Source organism: Aythya ferina (assembly GCF_964211825.1).
Source record: "Aythya ferina genome assembly, chromosome: 18".
In the NCBI taxonomy this organism is placed as follows: domain Eukaryota; kingdom Metazoa; phylum Chordata; class Aves; order Anseriformes; family Anatidae; genus Aythya; species Aythya ferina.
The window spans coordinates 11636114-11656905 of NC_140317.1; the positions used below are offsets into that span (position 1 = coordinate 11636114).

The 20792-nt window shown below is 51.0% G+C and overlaps 1 protein-coding gene across 1 annotated transcript in view; it reads right to left on the reverse strand.

Annotated features, from left to right (window-relative positions):
* Window positions 1-20792, reverse strand: part of LOC311421102 (uncharacterized protein) — a 119477-nt gene that overhangs the window by 16538 nt on the left and 82147 nt on the right. The window contains exons 3-6 of the mRNA XM_084492653.1: window positions 11392-11600; window positions 10088-10242; window positions 8342-8580; window positions 7281-7327 (exon numbers count right to left, since the gene is read on the reverse strand). Of these exons, the coding sequence (XP_084348779.1) occupies window positions 8546-8580; window positions 10088-10242; window positions 11392-11600 (399 nt within the window). The 3' untranslated portion in view covers window positions 7281-7327; window positions 8342-8545. The remainder of the gene's footprint in view (window positions 1-7280; window positions 7328-8341; window positions 8581-10087; window positions 10243-11391; window positions 11601-20792) is intronic.

Below are 20792 nucleotides of genomic sequence, written 5' to 3' on the forward strand. Positions count from 1 at the left end.
GAGCACAAGGCAGCTGACCCCATCTCCCAGACATGCTTTGCATTAACCTCTGCTCTGCCCAGACCTTTGCACCGGAGGCTCCAGCAGCATCAGGAGCAGCGCACGGCCAGGCACAAAAACCCAGCCCGAGGGAGCTGCAAATGCACTCACTCAACTCACGTTGCTACCTCTGGTCCTGCCGAAGCCAGCGGTAGCACTCCCACAGCAGCTTGGCAAGTGATGAGCATTTCTGCAGAGCTAAAAGTTTAATCACTTGTTTATATCTTAAATAAGCCACACGCCTGGAAAAAACATCTCTCTGCAGCAAGTGTCTATGGTTAGGCGCTGGCCTGTTTGCGTGTGTAGCCCCTTTGAGCCGAACGTTAATTGCAGGTTGCTGTAAAAAAGTTTTTCCCCTTGCACATTTTAAACCTGTCAGCCTCGATTTCCGTCACCTGGTGCTAATGCTGAACGTCCTGGGGACTCCCCGAGCACAGAGCGGGGCTCATCCCGAGCTGCTCCTCTGAGCCAGGAAACCTCCTTTGAAATCCTCCTGGTGCTTCATCCCCATCCTGGGGCCAGGAGGAGAGGCTGCCCCCCCTGCCAAGGGATGGGACCTGATTCTTCCAGCTCTGCACCAGAAAACAGCGTTGGGTTTAAGTGTATGGGAAGACAACCTGCTTCAGCCTGACAAATCCTCTGTCCTTTTTATCTTCTGGGAGGGATCTCAGGACCTTTTTTCAGCTCAAAGTTCAGGGAGTTTCATCAGGATTCAGCAATTACCGCAGTGAGACAAACCAAAGCCCTGTTTGTTGGCTTATGTGAATCTCCATGCTGAGTCTTGCTTTGATAATAGAAGAATGCCAGCTGGATCTTTTATTTTATTATTTTTTTTTTACTGTTTCTCTTTCTTTTTTTTTTAAGCAGTCTGTGTTGCTTTTTAACCATCATCCTGTGCACGTGGTTCAGCTTTTTGCAAAAAACAAAACAAAACAAAAAAAAATCCCTAGGTGTGAGAAGATTAAAGATTTCAAGATCTGGACATTTTCAAATCAGAAACACATGTTTAAAATAAATCGGGCTGGCGGACAGCCACCACTTTTAAAAGCCAAAGAGCCGTTGCATTAAAAGGATCTCCCGAAAGCCTGAGGAGAGCAGGAGCGTCAGCACTTCCTCCACCCGGCCGGCACAGCCAGGACCAGGACAACTCCGCGGGGTTTTATCATTTGTCATCAGACCACTATGCACGTGAATGTCACGATCATTTGTTGACCAGCCCTAGTGCTTTTGGTGTGCGCTCGCTCTGCCCATCCATCCTCAAAACTTCAGCCTGCTCCTGCGAGAGGAGCTCAAAGCCCAAACTCTTTCATTCGGTGCCAAATCAGCTCCTGCTGAGATCTGGGGGAATCGCAAGGACAAAAGCTACAAACTCTGAGCTGGAGCCAGAGCCTCGGCTGAATTCATCAGGAAAAGGACGCGGCAGCCCTGCAGAGGGCAAGGGAACGGCCAGGGCTGTGGCTCCTGTGGAAGAAGAACCTGACCCTGCAGGGAGATGAAGATGAAGATGAAGATGAAGATGAAGATGAAGATGAAGATGAAGATGAAGATGAAGATGAAGGCGAGCCTCTCAGCACAGCCAGAGAGCTGCAAACAGCCAGGAGCAGATGGCTACCAGCCACCTCTTCCATCCCTTCCCAGCCCCTTTCTGCTGGCAATATCCAAGGTGGGCATTGGGGCTGGGACTAGCTCATCTCTGAGCATCACGGCCTTTCAAGATGCTGGCCATAAAACCATACATGCTAAGCAAGCAAGACCTCAAGTCTGCTCCTAGATTTAGGGCAAATATGTAGCATCAACACCCGCAGCAACTGCTGTAGAGTGCCCCTGAGCTATCTTACATTTCTTTGGCACAACCCAGCACAGCCAAAACGCCTTCCCAGGAGGGTCCAGCAAGGCTGGGATGGAGCTGCAGGCTGCCAGAGCATCCGAAATAACCAGGTTGCTTCCTACCCAATGAGTCCGATGCGTTTCCAACCAACAGGAGAACGTCCCAGAAGGAGCACCAAGCATTTGCTCACCATCACCCAATTTTCTTACTCCTTGCTTTTTCCCAGTTACTAGCAGGAGAACCTAGAGCGGGACTCTGAGTTTGGGGGCCTAATTGGTGAGGAGGAAAAGCAAAAAAAAAAAAAAAAAGAACACAATTACCATGCTATGATGTTCAGGACCTGGTTTACATGGAATAATACTCTTCATCCTACAGTTGTTTACAGGGTCTTTAACTCTTCCCTTTTTACAGGGGGGTTTCTGAAATCTATATTATTAGGGGAAAAAGATTTGAGTGTATTAGGCAAAGTGCCAGTAGCCATGGTAACCTCGGATTTTTCCATCTTCATTACAAGTTCAAGTAAAACCTTCATATAAAATCTAAATGAAAGGGTACATTATAAGTCCATTTTGAAATGTTTGCCTGGAAGTAAAACTTTGGACTGCATCCTTTTTTCTCCTCTGAACATTCTGGTTCTATGCGGAACACATTTTTCAAGTCAGATTTTTGTTTTCTTTCAAATTTTATTCCGTTTGCTCATACAGGGTGGGTCGTCTAGTGGTTAGAGCAAGGCATCGAGGCAACTGGTTTCCAGTCTCAGTCTGTTCCTGATCGGTCAGGGAGTGTTCCCAATTTTATCCAGGTGATTTGGGCAAATCCCATCAACTCTAAACATGCTTTTTTTTTCCTTTTTTTCTTCCTTACCAATATAACAATGATGATAATTAGTGATGTTGCACAAGGATTCACTCAGCATTGGCCAAGGAGTCTCTCCGCAGAGTTCTTCTCTCTCCTACCCCATTTTCTCCTGGGTCTTGGAGCCAGACTGAGAGGTTAAGGAGAGGTAGAGGTTAGAGGGTGGCATGAATTGTCTGTTTTCCTACCAAAGACTTGATTAGGAAATACAAAATTAGACTGCTCGGTGTGGATATGAGCACAGTGTTGTTCCAAGAGATACTCATCATACTTAGACAATACTTCGGTGCCACTTGAGCGGATTAGTTCTTGCGCTGTGTCATCTTAAAGTGCTCTGGTTTCATCCAGTCATGGGAGGAGGCAAATTCTGTAGCTGCCTTTCATTTCTGGGCACTGTCTCACCTCAGGCCAGAAAGCCACAAACATTTTGAGGACTTCCTTCTCAAACAGTCCCCTCCGCTGTAGGCAGCCGAGCAGCACCTCTGAGACTCAACCAGAAGAAGACACCTCCACACCTCCAGCCTCTTCCTGGTCCACGCAACGCAGCCTGTACCCAAGGCCCCCGTGCAGCGCCTGGGTCTTTGCTTTTCCAAAACGGCACTTTTGTCCCCAAAAAGGGCTGTATCATGTGCCCAGAGCAGCCCACAGCCCGTGCATTATGTTGGGCATGGCAGCTGCTCACGGTGGGCTAGCTGTTGCCCCCAGGGCATGCATGGCCCAGGGGACTGGTGCATTTCCAGGGGTGCTGGCATGGGTGCTGGTGGCACATTCTGCAGGGACAGGGCCTTAACGCTTTTCATCCTTCCTAACGATGCTGGCAAACATTTTCCAGATCTGCCATTAGGCTGAAAGGAGACCCAGCTCCTGTTGAATCTGATTTCCCTTCTGCTCCATTACAGTCGAAACTACAACCTGCTGCCTCCTCGCAGCGCGCTTTGGGCAGGGGAGGAGGGGGGCTCCAAACGGCATGGGGCTTTTTCTTTTTTTTTTTTTTTGATACATCCTTCCTTCCGCTCTTCGCAATCAATTAGTGGGCAAAGACTTCCGAAAAGCTCCTTCCTCCCTAACCTTTCACAGCCTGTTGCGATAATGACTCTGGAGAGCTCGACCTGGGCCTTTGCATGGGGTTCGTTACCGTCCCGGGGCAGCGGAAGGTGACCTTCATCGCTCCCTCGTCTTCCTTTCCTACCCCTGCAGCTCGGGCAGGGAGGGGCGGCCGCTGCTCCCCCAGCAGATGGGATTTTGGCTCCAGCATCGTTCCTGCAGCCCCGAGTCTGGGGGTGGCTGCGGGGATGACATAGACCCTGGGGGGCGCAGGGGGCTGCCCTTCAAAATAATGATTGCAATTATGCATACCTCGAATCAAGACATCAAGAGATGGAGGGAAAAGGGGCTTTCTGGTTTTAATTTGCAATTTCTTGCTCCGTCTCTCGCAAGACAAGCTGCTTTCCAGAAACCAAGCTCCAAGCTGCTGCAGCTTCCCCTCAAGACACCGCTCATAACTGAAGCGATTTATTTTGCCAGCAGCGCTGGGTTTTTTCGCTCCCTCCGTGACACAGACACGCAGGTAGCACATACTCACAGAAGTTTTCCCTGGCACCTGCAGCCACTTTCACAGCCCATCTGCCCAGGAACGGCGTCGTGGGCTTTTCAGGCAACACCTTGTACGAAAGCATCCCTGTTCTGTGGGGCTCCGTGGATGGGTCCTGGGGACAAGCACATCCCGCTCGGCGTTTACACAAGGCTTTCCCTAGGGCCCTGACAGCTCTCCCCAAACCTGGCAGGGTTCTCCCCCGGCACATCCCCATCACAGCCTCCCTCGTCTGCTGCTGCTCGCTGCGGAGCCAGCTCCCGGTGCTGCGGTCCCCCCGTGCCACAGGTGACACTCGGGAGCTTTGCTGACTCACAGCGCTGTGCTCGGAGAGGAAACTCCCCAGCTAATTGTTTTTTCCTCCTCTCGGCAGCAGGAGAGGCGAGCCAGGCACCTCCAACGCAGCGCTGCCGCGCACGGACGCAGCTGAGCTGCGGAGCTGGACGTGGGGAGCTGCAGCCAGCGCCGAAAAACAGCTGCTGAAGCCTGCGAGCTGGCCCTGGCACAGCCCTGCACTGCTCAGGCGAGCCATTAAGCAAGCCATTAAATGCAACACTTTAAACATCTCAGCCCAATATGGTCACAGCTGCAGTCGTGCAGTTACTTCTTCGAGTGCAAAGTGATCCCCCAGGAAAAAAAGTAAAAATTAGAAGAAAAAAAAAAAAAAAAAAAAAAAAAAAAAAAAGAGCATTTATTTAAAGTAACTGCCAAACTCAGGTAAGGCAGGAGATGCTTTTCTCCCCAACCATCACCCATCCCAGGAGGGTGTGAGCAGCAACCTGTGCTTGTGCTCCCCCAAGGCTCAGCACTGCCCCATTTGCCCCCCAGCACCCCGCACCCGTTTGCTGAAGGCGCTTAATGGAAACCATCACACCCAAAGCCAGCGGAGAGCGACTGGAACCACTTTGAGGTGAGAAGCCTATTACTGGGTTATAAACCTCTCCCATCCTCCACGGGAGCCTTTCACGGGGCCAGCTAGAAAAATAATAACTCAAGCCCATGTGGTGAGAGGGAGAGAATACGGTGTCTCCAGGTAACAAATATTTGCTTCTTTCTCTATTGTTCCAGCCATAAAATGGATTTATTAAAAAATCCAGAGTCTGATTTCATTTGAATTAAATGTAGACGTGCCCCCACTGAGCGCTGCTTAATATCTTTAAAGCCACAAAGTCACAGCTGACTGCACACAACACAGAAGGCTCAAATCTCGAAGCCTACAACATCCCAGCTCTGTTGGCATCGCATCGATTTACACAGAGCAAAGGTTTGCCGAGCGGTGCCTATGTGTGGCAGAGCCACCACCTCACAGTGGTGCTGTGCAAGCAGCTCTACTTCCAAAAAATTCCCCAATTCTTCTCTTTATCTTCTTCCCTTTGGGCCTGGAGGGGGATGCTTTCAGTGCTCTCAGCTTCTCCTCGTGGCTGGGCTCTGAGCAGCAGCCGTGCCGGGGAGGTGGTGCTGATCCAGGAGCAGATTGCCCTCAGGCAGGCTCCTAAAAACATGTGAAATTTGGAAACTTCCACATTTTGCTTCCCTGCTTGCTTTGCCCAAACTGGCTCCATCAGCCTCTCACCCCACCCCAGCGACACGTGTTGGATGGAGAGCATTCCCTTTCCTGGAATCATCGGGATTCAAAATCTGAATTTTTAATCACAGCCAGTCATTAATAAACCCTTAATGAAGCTGTGCAGGGGCATGGCTTTGCTTGAGACAGAGATAACAGCTGCTGCTTGCAGAACTCCTTAACCCGAGGACAAAAAGCCCTTCACTACGTGGATCTCCACTTTCAGGGCCCTTGCTTTCCTGCTTCCTCTCCTCGCCCTTGAAATCTCATCCCCGGCCACTGGAAGCAGAAGAGAAAGTCAAGAGACAAGCAGAGGACATGGTTCCCACTGCTTTGCCCCCTCCCTCACCCAAAATCTAATAAAGATGATTAAATTACATGTCCTTTCCTCCCATTGAAATCACCGCACACTGCTCGAATATTAGAGCTCAGGAAATAAGGCACGACAACTTCCCTCGTGAAACTTAAGAAGGCAGAGCAGGGGTCTGGAGCGACAGGCCTGCGAGACCGGGCTGCTCTAATTAAGAAATCACCCCGCTGAGCAGAACCTAATCTAAATAAAATAGAAAAAGGAACTCGGTTCAAGCCGTCGCCTCGCGCTCGGCCCCCTCCCCGCCAGCCCACCCCCCCCGGTAAGGAAGCCATCCAAGGCACAGCGAGTTTTTCTCTTCTGCTGTTTCTTGGAGGGCGAGGGAGGCTCACACAGAGCCCTGTGTGTGCTTGGGGTGGCCAACTTCCAAAGGAAAAATACACCGGCCATCTACGGCAAAAGGCTGCTCTTTTTTTTTTTTTTTTATTGGTGATTTTTTTTTTATTTTTACTTCTTTAAATGATACTTGGCCTGCTGTTTGCTAAGGAGGGGGAAAAAAAAAAAAAACAAACTGGCGATTACATTGTTGGTATGGCTGGTCAGAACTGGTTTGGGACAGAAAACTGGAGGTGAGATTGCACATTCCCCCCTCCTGAAAAAGTTTCTGCCTTTCGCGGAAAAATGTTGAAAATGTGAATCTGAATATTCAAAGTAAAAGTAAAAAAAGAAAAAAAAAAAATAAAAAAAATTTGCATTATAAAATTTACAACCAAAATATTTAAGCCCAAAATCTCAGCTGATCTGATCATTCACCGTTTTCTCTCATTTCTCATTTTTTTCTCTTTCAAGCCCCCGCTTGGCCTGGTCCCCTCCAGCCCCCTTCTCCTCTTCTCCCAACATTTCTCTCCCCGTTCCCGTTCAGAGCAGGCGGCCCAGGATGTGCTGAGGCCGCTCCATCCATCAGCTGCTCCCATTTGTGGATGTCACGGAGTTACCACGTGAGTCACTATTTAGGAGCTCAGGCACAGAATGATTTATAGCCATAAACAGAGGCGCACAGACATTCCCGTGTATGTTTTAAAAAAGCACTTACCTGCTTAGGAGGGAAAGTGCTGCTACTTGAAGGTTTCCTGGCCAGGCCTGAGAAGTAAATCAAACAAACATTATTTGCATTTATTCATAAATCCCAGCAGGTTGTTGTTCTTTTGGCTTCAGTGGAGTTGATCTGACTCGTGTCGGCAGAGGACCACGCTGGCTGAAGACACGTCCTAAAGGCACCAGGAGTGGGATGAGACCAGAGCACCAGAACCAAACACCTGACAGCGTTGACTGAATGCTGTCAAGCATCACGGATGCACCCACACCCAGGGGCTGCCGTTGCCAGCACATCATTTTATCTCTGAAAGGACCAGTGCCATGAAGCTAAGAGGAGCCCACCCAAGCACGTTCACCACGTACAAGACCACATCTACAGTACCAAGACCATTTTTTTTCCCACAGAAGAAGACATGGATGTCATGGCTTGAGTCCAGCAGAGCCACCAAGCTGGTGGAGAGCTGAGGACAAGCCGAGAGGACAGGGTTTGATCAGCCTGAGAAAGGCAGGGGTCAAATCTTATTGCTGTCTTCAACTGCCTCATCTGAGGGTAAGGAGAAGATAGGGGCAGGCTGCTCTTGGAGGGGAGGGGATAAGAGGTGGTGGTCACACGTGGGGACACAAGGCATTAGGAATAATTCTTGTCACCAGCTTGCACACCCCCACGGTGCTCCCAGGCACCCTCCCAGCCTTGTGCTTGTCCCTGAGCCTCCTAAGTGCTGCAGCACGCTCCCAGATGCTCCCAGACAGGTTAATTTCACCCTTTCTTTTCAAACAATTAGACTATTTTTCCATAATTTGGCTAAAGCATTAACACTCCCAGTTCGGTTTCTTTTATGACAGCCCCGGGCTGCTGCCAGTCAGGTTCCCCCTCGCCACACAACGCAGCAACTCCCTCAGCCCTCTCACAGCACTGCCCAAACACATAATTCTCCTGATCTCCAGTGGAAAAAAAGAAATAAATCCAGTATAGATTTGAGTTATCTGCTGATAGAGAATGACTACAAACCAGCACAAGTCCTCAGGTCCACCCTGTGCCCACCCCAGACAGGGACCTACCTGCTTCAGCCCGCGATGCTGCTGGGGTGGAACGAGGCTGATTAAAGGGCAGTAGGGTCTCAGCCGGTTATCTCCAAGGTTTGTGCCCGTTCCTCATCCCTCTGGTTATAAAGGGGGGGAAATAGGGACTGGAACTGGGTCTGGTGGGTTTTCTCCCCTCCATGGCCAGGGTCTCCCCATCTTCCAGAGGGCTTCGCGCACGTCCTACGGCTCCTTGGACTCAGCAGTGTGGTGCCTCCCTGTAAAACAGAAAGGGCTGTTTCAATTTTCCTGAGCCTTGTGAGAATAAAATGCTGTGTGACTGCAAAGTTTCAGGTGAGGGAAGGCCACTGCTCTGCAGGGGGAAAAATACAGAGCCAAGGTGCAGTCGCCCACCCTACTCTTGTTCGCACTGGGCACAAGCAAAAGCTGCACTGCTGCTCCAGGAGGACATCCCCACTGCTCCCGTTACAATTTCCCCTACATGTGAGATGCTCCATAATCTGGGTGCAGTACGCTCAGGGAGCAGCACCAAATAGATCACAGATTCCTGCCCTGAAGAGCTTGTGGCTTGAGTAGATTTTAAGTAGGGGAGTGTGATGACAGACCATCTCTCAGCTTAGTGCTGCGTGTGATATTTTACCAGATATGGTGTCAGAGACGCCCTTTACATCTGTTTCTTTCTGTCTCTTTTTTTTTTTTTTTTTTAATAAAGCCAACAGAAAAATTTCCCCAACATCCACCAATGACAGCCCCAGGGGAGACGGGTTTTTGTTGTTTTTTTTCCCTACACCTCCCATTGATTTCTGTTCACTTCAGTGCTCAGCACAGCCCCCTGATACCTAGTGCAGCGTGACTCCCTGCAACACTTCAGCAACTGTAATTTCACTGCTACCGTGTGTGTGAATACACCAAGGCTTACTGCACAGACCATACCCTTACAGGCAAGCATGGGAGGGAGGATTCTTTACAGAGATACTCCTCCATGCGCAGACGGGGATTTTTTCTCTTTCCTCCAGCTCTTCCTCCTCTCTCCCCTCTGTTTTTCCCTTTCTCTCCTTCTCCCTCTCTTCCCTTCCTCTCGTGCAGGAACAATCTGGCTCTGTTCATGCACATTCCTGCAGGTCCAAGGCTCAGGCTGCCTGCACCGGGCTTGCTTCGTGCCCAAGGTTTGAGTTTGGCAGGGGCAGGAAAGTGAACCCAGCGTGCCCGGGGACTGCTGTGCCATCAACTTAATACCTGCACAGGGAAAACAAAGGCGCTTTAGAGAAGCGACTGCAGTGCCGTGCCCCTGCTCCCAGCCCGGAGGAACTTGGGAGATAACAAGGGCTGAAAGAAAAGGCATGAGCATAATTAAAGCTACCTGAGCAATTTCTGGAGGTATTACAGCTGGTGATAGCCCAGAGGATGAGAGTAGTCCTGGGGTTATTAACATCCACTGGCACAAAGGGATAAGCGGTTGGTTTGGGTTTTTTTTTTTCAGCTCTTTGAGTGTAATTATGTTGGAGAGGGAGGAAAAAGTTCCTCTTTGGAAGGGAAATGGGTGCAGCTGGGGCTGGGACAGGCCACCCCTGCGATGGGCTGAGGGTCCCTGGGGACACAGCCAGCCCGGCCCTCTCCTCTGGAGCAGGATGGGGCCGTGGGCTTGGTGTGCATGGGGGGCATCCAGACTCCCCAGGACAACTCGGGAGCTCAAACCCAGCCAGCGTGGTGCTCAGCTGGGTGAAAGCACGGTTAATTCCTCTGCTGCTGCTGGCTTCTCCTCACCTGTGCCATCACGCCTGCTGACGCAAGGCGGGCAGAGCGGGGTTGGAACAAAGCTAAACAGGTGCAGGAGATTAACGTCCCAGCCGATCCTTTTGTTCACATGAAACAATTTCAGGCTCTCGGTAATGCAGTCCAGAATTGGGCTGTTCATCTCTCTGCGGCAGAAGAAACATTAACAACATTCCCTGGATCAGGCCCTTTGGTTGCCAAAGCCATCCCCGCTGGCACAACCCTACCCGCAGCAGTGTCGTGGCTTGGGGTGTCCACACCAGGGCCAGCAGACACCAGCCTGCTCCTTCAGCCAAGCACCACGATCTTCATCCATCTGGCTTAACTGCTCATCTACAGCACCCCTGCCAGCCCCCTGGGGAAAGTGCCCATCCATGGCCCAGCATTTCTGGCCCATTGTATGCGTTCAGGAGAGCCAGAAATGTGCTGTGACCAACAGATCTCAGTTGCCACCGTTTGGGTATTTTTCCCCCAGCAGTGTTCCCAGTAATCCATGTCACTTCACGAGTCCCAGTTTTTCTGTCTCGTGGTGCAGAGCACAGAGGTGGGGACTGAGGAGAGAAGAGCAGCAAAGGGAGCAAGTGGGAAAGTCAGAGCCCAAAACGCTGTGTGGGCAGCGGGGCAAAACGTCGTGCAACTGCCCGGCCCCACCAGGCAAAGAAAGCAGTTTTTGGAGCAGCACGGGTGTGGAATTTTCCTCAGAAATCACAGAGATATTTGCAAAGAGTTTTTCACCCTGGTCCGTTGCTAGATAGAGCCAACTTCCATCCTATCCCAGTTGCATAATGTAATTAATAGTAATATAAGCTCTGCTGTTATGCAAGAAAACTGGGGGCACTTTCTGTTCCAGTTTCAGCTCACCACAATCACCGTGTCCGTGCATCAGCCTTAACGCTGCTTCCTCGCGCTGCACTCAGCGTAACCTCATTAAGCAAAAGCATAAAGTCTGTGTTATTTATTTATTCCACATGATAAAACCAGGATATTACTCACTGTGATAACACGGGTTAATTTTCAGTGAAGCCTCTCTTGGCAAACTTTTAATACAATGAATAACACGCCTATCAGATCCGAGATAAAAGGCTGTCATATCGTAACCTCATTTCAGCCTTTGGCCCAGTAACGCTACACTTCAAGGTGCTGTAATTATGTGCTGCTGCTTTTTTTCTTAATTGATACTCATAAAAAAATGAAGGAGGGGGGGATAAAATTAAATTAGTTCAATGTTATTTAGCACGAGCTGGGAGTGGGTAGCTGAGCGTGTGACTCTCGGTGCCACTCAAGGACAAGCCTACCTGATCGATAAATGCCGTGCGGCTTCTGCTGCTGGGAAAAAGGGCCAAAGGAGCAGCTCTGCCAGAGCCAGAGCCCGTGGCAGGGCATCAGGCAGACAGGAGCTTGCTGGAACAGCAGGGACAAACTCCTCTTGCAGCTCTCCTCTCTGCTGCTCCTTGTGTTTGAGACCTGAGCAGTGGGGTGCGTGATGTGGATCCTGTCCCCGGTCCTGAGCGAGCAAGGAAACAGCACATGAGTCAAGGGCAACGGGGTTATTTTAAAATTAGAAGAGGGTTTGAGTAAGTTATTCCGTGAACGTGTTCAGCAAGCCTACCTTTTTCTTTTTTGCATGCCTAGAACAGCGGCACCGTACAAAGCTACGCAAGAGATGGCACGAAGCACGCTATTAAGGCAGGGAAGCCTTCCCGAGGTGTCAGAGCCATGATAAGTCCTGTTTAAACTTTACCTAGAGCTGAACACCAAGTGTCAACACGAGGTGCTGCCCAAACTCTCTGATCAGGCCAGGCAAACATCCAATCAGAAGTATAAATCAAAGCCCAGACGCATCCAGGTGAGGCGGCGCTGTTTAACTCCATCATTCCCACCGGAGCAGGACTTTCCCAGCAGGTTACCCGCAGCCAGGTCGCTCCCCAGACATTTATTTATATAACAAACCCGTCTGTGTGCATTATTTTTGTGTTTATTTTCCCCGGTAGGCACAGACACAAAGGCAGTGCCGGGCAGGGTACAGGCTGTCCCAGCAGCATCCGCGGGCGCTGCTGATATTGGACCTGGTGTTTGCTTTTCCTCCCGCCCCGGCTCCCTAACAGCAGCCCTGGGAAGCGGCTGTCAGCCAGCCCAGAAATGCAAACAGCAGGAGGGGAAGGCACCGATCCCACCTCAGCCAGCAGGAACGGGGCTGGAGGGGCTCACAAAGGGGGGCAGTGCACTCCCTCCATGTCACCTCCGCTAATTTGGGGATTATATTCCCCACGCGAAGGGGCACGGCAGGGAAACGCTCCTCCTTTGGGAACTCTTAGAAAAATAAAAAATCCCACTTTCTTAAGCCACCGTCACATCCTACTGTCAACTACAAGACCAGCCATCCACGGCCCAGGATGACATGATATTTTGGCTGACAATAAACGCAATTGGGAGCAGTTTTTGAGCTGACACCACCCCACCACAGCCCTCGGTCCCTGCTCTGGCACGTGCCCCTGTGTCAGCATCCAAATACATTACAGCGTGAATATTTGGGGCTGGCAGTCTGCGTGCTGGGCTCACTGAGCTTCAGATCAGGCCTTTGAGTGATGTAAGTCATAATTAAAAACCCATGTCAATATTCTAAGAATTCTTTTTTTCCCCAGATTGGGCAAAAGAAAGGTTAAAAAACACCATCTGTCATGGTGATTTTTTTTTTTCCTATTTCTCCTTCCTTTCCCTCGTTAAAGGGAAGCGGGCAAGGGAGAATGTTCATTTGAAGCTTGCAACATGTTTTATTAATTGATGGCAAATAATCCTAAGATAAAGTGCACAATAAATTTCTTAATGAGAACATATGGTGGGGAAAATTGATAGGAGCGAGCCTTTGAAGATTTCCGTGCGAGCACAGTTACAAAAGGAGCAGGCAGAGCCCGGCGAAGAGGAGCCCGAGCGCTCCCCAAGCGGAGGCCAAGGCAAGGGGCAGGCAGGGCTGCTCCTGCTGCCTGCGACCCCCAGCCCAGGGCTCGCAGCTCATCCCAAGGTGGATGTGTCGGAGCATTTTGCCTTCACCTGTCATGCCCCTGTGCCCCAGGTTTTGGGGATGCTCGTCCTTGGCACCAGCCGGGCAGGAGCAGGCTCCAGCTGAACCCAAAGCAGCTGCTGGGGAAGAGCAAGTGGCTGCGGAGTCCGTGCCCACCTGGCCTTACTTTGGACAGCTGGAAAGCTCAGACACCCATCTGGGAACGCCTTTGGTGAAATCAGGATGAAAAAACCTTGTGTTTTCACACTGCTAAATCCCACGGAGGAGCTTGGATGCATCCTTCCCCAACCCATCCTCCACAGAGCCATGTTACACAGAGACGATGCAGCAGGGACGTGGGACAGCTGATTTGTGCCCAGCTCCCCAAAAGCTTCCATCACACAGCAGCTGCAGCAAAGCCCGAGCCAACGGGGAATGCCCAAAAGCACATCAGGAGCTGTCTACTGGGAAGTATTTTTTTTCTTAATAACGTAATTCCTTTATTTTAGATTTCTCAGCTGCGCCCAGCTGTGCTGCAGACACACTCAGATAACCAGGCAAAGTGGCAGGGGTGGTATTTAAAGCAACATCTCGGATGGAAATCAGTAAATGGAAGTCACCTCCCAAGAGCAACCCGATCCCAAAGCAGCCCTACCAACACTGAGCATGGGACTTTTCCAGGACTGAAGTGACTTAGGAACACAGGCCCCCAGCCAACTTTTAGAGGACTTGCGCTCACTTCGGCGTCTCCAAATATCCCATTCTAACACACTTCCACGAACGGTTACACCCTCCAAACCAAACACACCCCGGCCCTTAATCCACCCCTCCCTGCAGAGCTTGAGAAAACAGCAGAGCAGGGCAAAACGGGGCAGGAGGAAAGCGGGCAAGGGCAGCCAAGAGCTGCCCTCCATGCACCAGAACATGCTGGTCCTCATGAGCCTGATCCCAAAAGGCTGTCTGCTGGGGATAATGCCTTCAAAAATCCATGACAGTCACTGCAAGGTGTGTTTTGGGAAGGAGTTTTGCCATGTACCCACAGCGGGACACGGTCCCGAGTGGTGTAACACATTTAGCATCTCCTCGAGCACATCATGGGGTGCAGATGCAAAAAAAAACAGGCAATGCCACCACCTCCAGCGTGAAGACCACGCACAGCACGTGCTACAAGCAAGAGGCGTCCCCAGCCTTCACAGACCACTCACCTTTTAATTAAATCACTCATTAAACAGAAATCATAAAGGCAAAGGTTGCCTGGCTATCGCATCACTCAGGGTCACTCAGGAAAGTGGCTCTGATGAAATTCAGCTTTCAGGTAGGAAAAGTCAGGATTCACACGGTTCCAGGGGCTGGAAATTGAAGGCAAATGCCCTCGGAGCCGGGGCTTTCCCAGCCTGTCGATAGTTCTTGGCCCTGTTCGGTTCAGCCTGGCTGGGGCACTGCGGGTCAGGTACTGGCCAGGCCAATTTGCAGCTGTAATCCATTAACCACGGGCAGATACAGGCACTGGAAGGACTTTGATTTAAAAACACGTAGCCCCAAAATCAGATGCTTTGCACCTGGACTTTGCATCTTTTAGCCACTCTTGCGATTCATGGCTAAAAATGTTAATACCTTGATGAGACAGGCAAACGAGACGGTCCGGAGCACTCTGGGCCAGGAACACACCTCAGACTTAGAAATAAAGATTTTTTTCGGTAGTATCTAACAAGGGGTGCTTCCATTTTTCAACAACCATCTCTACAGCCCTCGGGGAGGTGGTAAAAATCAGATCTGTTGAAGAAGTGACCCCAAAGCAGGCACCAGCCCCCGCCTGCAGCCCGGCAGGATTCCTCTCATTCCTCCCGCGGACTTTCACCGCTCAAATCAAACATGGGAGCGAAGCTGCAGGCAGCAGCAGTGCCCGGGGACCCTGTCGACTTTCCCACACTTTATGTGATCGCTTTTTATCAGTGTTTAGCCAAGAGATGTCAAGGTCTCCAGTGGTGCCAGAGGTGCCTCGTGGGGTGGCATTGGCAGGGGACTTTGCCTTCCCGCAGGGTCCCTGACACACAGCTCTGGGACCCGGCACGTGGGGACACCTCAAAGGCAATGTGTGTGTATAACTATTTATATAAACATTATTTTCCCACAGAACTTTTGTTTAAGTGGAAAGTTGGGCCAGGGAAGCTGTGAGAAGAGAGAAGGATTGCTCAGATTTCCATCGGTTCCTCCTGACGGTCAGGCTGTGAGGTGAGCGCTGTGAAAATCAACCTTTGTTGGGTGTTTTTGCCCACCTGCTTCCAAAAACACGGGTGTAAGTGTTGTTCTGGGTTGGATAAAAGCAGATAACAGCCCAAACCCCAGGGCAACAAAGCTGCCAGAACCTGAGGCTGCTCCAGAATCCCATCGCTTTGCAGGGGGAGCCACGAGCTGACATTTCAAGCCACCAAAGCCACCCAGACTGGGGTCCCTTTGGGAAATGGGACCTCAGCTGTCTGGGGGGCACCTTTCTGCTCTGTGTTCATCAGGGAAGAATCCGTCTTTGCCATAAATGCTCCATCAAAGGCACAGAGGACAAGGTCAGCAAGATGGAGATCTTCAAGAAAAATCCTTGCTGGCCTGATCCTCCCCTTAACTGTGGTCCATCCCACCCTCAACACAAAATTTAGGGTAAAAACTCTATAAAAATTGGAGAATTTCACTTTAAATATATATATATATATATTTTTTTTTTTTTAAGTTGGGCTAAAGATACCTTTCCTTATTGGCTGTCATATCAAAGAAGAAATCCTAAATCCTACCTAAAGTTAAGGAAGCGGGGCTCTGCAAAGAAAATGGCAATGCAACATGCAGCCCTGTCATATTTGGTTACTGTCCCCATCAGTAGCCTGGCCAAAGGCAGCCCCAGGAGGCCAACAACTCGACCCATGCCAAAGTGAAATTAATTTGTGACTTCAGAGCTTCAGGCAGACTAGGAAATATGACTGATTTAATTTTTTGCAGATCTACAATCACTAACCACTTTCTCTTCACAGTCGCAGGCAGAAACCTGCACAAAATGCTTTGCCCATCTGCTCTTTCCCCACAGAGCAATGCAATATCTGGAAAACTTTTTTTTTCTTTTTTTTTTTCTTTCTTTTTTTTTTTTTTTTTCCCTGTCCTGAAGCTGCCTGGCAGCTCCTTCAAAATTTCATCGCTTTGTTATGTGCGCAGAGCACATAAAAAAAAGTTCCCATTTCCCAAGAGGTGGACTGAAATAAGGAGTTCTGGGATTTGTGAACACCCTTAATCAAAGCGGCTTCGAACCCCTCAAGGAGTTGCTTTACTCCCGTGATTTCCCTAGGTTTCCTCCAAACCGAACCAAAAAAATAACATGCACAAAGGTGTTTGCAAGCAGGGTGTAGCCCAGGGGAGCCCCAGGCAGCGGAGGGGCAGGGGCTGACCCTGGGTCACCCACCCTGGGGTGGCTCTGGGGGCTCGGGCACCCACCCGAGGGCGAGCTGACAACCAGGAGCTTGGCTGGGCTGTCCCAATGCCGCCCCACAACCAGCTCCATCACACCCAGCCTGCACCACGGGCAAGGTTTGCCCAGAAGCGGCATCTCTAGCCCCGTTTTTGCCCCGATTAGCACCAAAAGCCAAACTCATTTCTTTACAGCTGCTGGTTTGGACCACGCTGTTCCCAAAGGGTGACAAAAGGCAGCCCCACAGTCCTGCCAACACCCGCGTGGAGCAGGGCAGGGTCAGGCGAGGTCTTTTCTCGGCACAAACCCTTCCAAAGAGCGACACGCGATGCGGAGGGGGGGAAAAAGAGAAGGGAGGATTTCAGGAGCCGGGCCGGGGCTTTTTCCAGCTTCAGCAACTCGATGTCTCACCTCTGCGAGGAGGGAGGGAGGCGCGCCCCCAGCTCGGCACACAAAACCTGCCCTGTGTGCGTGGCAGCCAGACCTCAGCCGCATTTTGGCTGGGGACCGGTGCCGTGCCCCCCCCCTCCCCAGCCCTGCCCTCACCCAAGGAGGTCTCACACTAGCGGGGGGGCCGAGCGGATTTCGACCTCTCCCGTCCCCCTTCCCTTCTCCAGATGTCCTGGGGACGCGGCCCGGGAGTGGAATCTGACTCCGGAGGAAGGGATTGCAGACCTGATTTAGCAGTTTACCTCCAACGTTTGTCCTGAATTTTTACGGAGCGGCTCGAAGTCAAGCTGAGAAGTTTCTCAAGCCCTTGGCCAAGGCGGCGGGGCCACGCGGGTGCCAGCACTCGCCCCGTACCTCCCCGCAGATTCTAGGAACTTCACCCGAGCAGGGCAGGAATTTTTCAGCAACCTCCCTACCTCGCCCTGTGCTTTTTGGCCGGGGCTGCCTAACGCCGTTTGGCCTGTGCTGGCAGCCAGGTGCCAAGGTATATATGTACGTACCGATCAAAATGAATGGAGCTGCTGAATTAAGTGCTGGAGCAAAACCCCGCAGGACAATAAAATCCATTGACGGCGGAGCGGAGGCCAAGTCTCCATCGCTCCGTGCCAGAGCTCCCACAGCAGAGCCCTCTTGGTCCGAGCCATCCCCACTGTGGGATGGTCACCAGCCTGCCGGTGGCTTTTCCTCCTAGGGAAAAGCCACTTCTCGCTGGAAACCCGATGGGCAAGCCTCTGCTGCCAGCTCTACGTGGGTTGAAGTCTTCTTCTGGGGCCCTACCGCCTCGCTCGCAGCCCTCTCCAGGGCTGCCCAAACCCACGCTTGTTGGAAGGGGAGTCCACACGCAGACAACATCCTCCCACAGTCACCCAGCCCACATAAAGGCAGAACAGGCATGGTGGGGCAAGCCTTGGTCCAAGCAGGGTCCCGCACACGCCTTGGATGCCTGCATGGCTCGAGGCAGCGGTGCCGCATGACTCTGTGCCTCGGCAGACGTTCCCAGTGCTTTGCTCCTGCCATGCAAAGCACAGAGTGGAAGCAGCTTCCAGCTGCCAGGCTCAGCTGGAGAGCGAGAAATCTCACTGCAACTCAAAAACAGAGCAAATTTGATATGGACAGCTATTGACAAGGGATAAATATTTAAAAGAAAAAAAAAAAAAAAGAGTAGGATGTAATTTTTGCAGTTGCTCTCTGGCTCTTTTCTGACCATAACCACACTTTAAACATTAGTTTATGATGCAAACAGCCAGCACGCTGCTGCTGGAAGCTTGTGGAATGAGCTGCCCACTTCGCAGCGATAGCAGCAGCCCAGGTAGATGTGGGCAAGCCAGCACGCCTGCAGGCTGAGCCAGGGCAAGAGGACTTGCTTGGCTCTGGGATGCAAACCACAGGCTGAGCCATTGATGCCGGCCATCTGCATGTGAAAAAGCAAACATATAAATAAAAATTGCTGTGAATGGCAGAAAACGATGCTGGAGAATGCTGCCACTGGCTTGGCTTCTCCTTAGCCCTGGAAGCTGAGCTGTGCTGCAGCCAAGCAGCCCGAGCCAGCCTGCCATCGCGTGCCCACCTCCACGCCCAGCACGCAAACCCTCTCCCACCCACGCTTGTGGGAACAAGGGAGAGGCTGTACGTTTGCAGCCATGAAAAATTATTAATAAAAATGCCAATCAGGTAGTTGGAGGTTGGGGTTTTATTATTATATGGTTTTGAATGGCACAAACCCTGCAGTATTGCAAAAAAACTTGTCTAACACGGGTCAGGTTTGCAAATGGTAGAGTTCGCTTTTGCGGGACATGTGGGGAACATGCACAGCACACAACAGCAGTTCCCAAATGCCTGACGTCCCTAACAGTGTTTGCTGAACCTCAAAAACCTGAGATGAGCCAAGAAGCATGCTGGATACTCAACCTGAAAGCTGCCACAAGCAAAAACGCAGCCTCAGCCCTTTGTTTCAGATTGTTTTTCCAAAGGACAGTTGTGCAGTTTCACTCTGTGTGTCCGTGAATCTGTCAGTCTGAGAACTTTGTTATTCAGACAAACTAACCCTTTTTTGCTGTTTTCAAGCCTGTTTGGGAGAGGATGGAGCTCCTAAAAGATGGAGCTCTGTGACAGAAGGTGGTCAGGGAGAGGAGGGGAAGCCAATGGATGGGGTGACTGCCAAAGGACTGCCCTGTTGACACACGGCACATAGACACGAAGAGAACCTACCCAGAGAAAGCTTTCAGGAATGTCCCCGTGATGGGAAAAGCTTTCACCCTTCCACCCTGCTAACAGACTAACAGCTTCTCCCACCTCTGGAACAAGATTTATGGCACATGAGATCATAGGGACTTCTTTTTAGCACTCTTGAGCCAGATGTGCAAGAGCTGCACACCAGCACCGGGGCTGGCTTTCAGCAAGAGCACAACCTCACGCTGCGCCCAGCTCTCAGCTCCTCCGAAAAGCCCAGCTGGAACCTCTTACCCTCGCTGTTTACCACGCTCCTGCAGCATGTGCTGATACCACTGCAAAGGCTGGGGCTCACCTCGTCGGCAGGCAAAGCATGCAAACGTTGCTACGGGGCCCAACAAGGTCACATCACACTGCTCACACGGGCTCACCAGCCCCTACGGCTGTCTCCATCGCAGCAAACCCCACTGCTTCAAGTGATCACCCCGCAGTTACCTGTGAATCTCATTAAAGCAATTTGCCCTCCTGAAGATCATCGTAATTAAACAACAACAACAGGAAAAAAAAAAAAAAAAAAGGAAAAAAAAGACAGGTGGCACGCCCTTAAATAGAGAGGTTTTCATAATGGTTAAACACTGGCCTGGAGCCAAACCGCAGTTCTGAAAGCTCAGGGGCAGGATGAAGGGACTTAGGATCTGAACTCCAAATTTCACAACTGGGCCCATGTATAAATAGGGACTAGCCCAAACCCCCACATTCGGGAGTTTGAAGTCAGATCTTGATCTGAATTTGGTGGCTTGGGCCAGTTTCAAGAATCACAAATTACCTCCACTTATTATTATTAATAATAATAAAGTGTTATTTTATGCAGGAGCTTTGAGGCTCATTGTGATACGCAGACAAGCGGTTAGACTGGGGCGAAGCTCGCAGCTGGTGGGAGCAGGTGGGATTTGCATTGTCTGCAGCACTGGGGCCAAATTCTGCCCAAACCCCATGCCAGGAAGATGCCACATGTTGCTTAGCCCCAGCAGGGCTCTGGGAGCAGCTCAGCACCCTGCTTCTCCACTGTGAGCATCACTGGCCAGGCTTGTCCCCGAGGTGGCCACAAGCCCAGGGCTGGCTCCTGGCCTTCTGCCACACAAGGCATTTCACCAGCCAGGAGCTGGGCAAGGTCAGACACCACATCAATTAGGTGCAGGCCATGCTAGCTCGTCTGCACACAGCCATTGGGCTTTGGGGAAAAGCCCTGTGAACAGGGTTTTCTAGTTCTTCTTGCACCACACGGGTTTTGGAGTTCATTCAGTAGAAGAACCAATGCAAAAGAAAACATTGCTCCCACCTCCAAAAGAATGAGGAAGGGCTGGAGCCCGGAGAGGACACCTTGGAGCATCTCATCCCAGCCTGGCTTCCAACAGACTTCCTAGAGCTCAGCCTGAGGCTCCAAACTTCTGCACACTGAGCAGCACAGCGCAAATCCTCCCCAGCAAACTTCAACATGCCCAGACGGGTCACTGTTAGCAGGCCAGCCGCCTGCAGGCTAGGACCACTGGAAGAACTGATTGTGTTCCTCAATCATATTTGCAAATGAGCACTCATTTCCTGCTTGCCAGGCAAGCACATGGGCATTTTGTCCC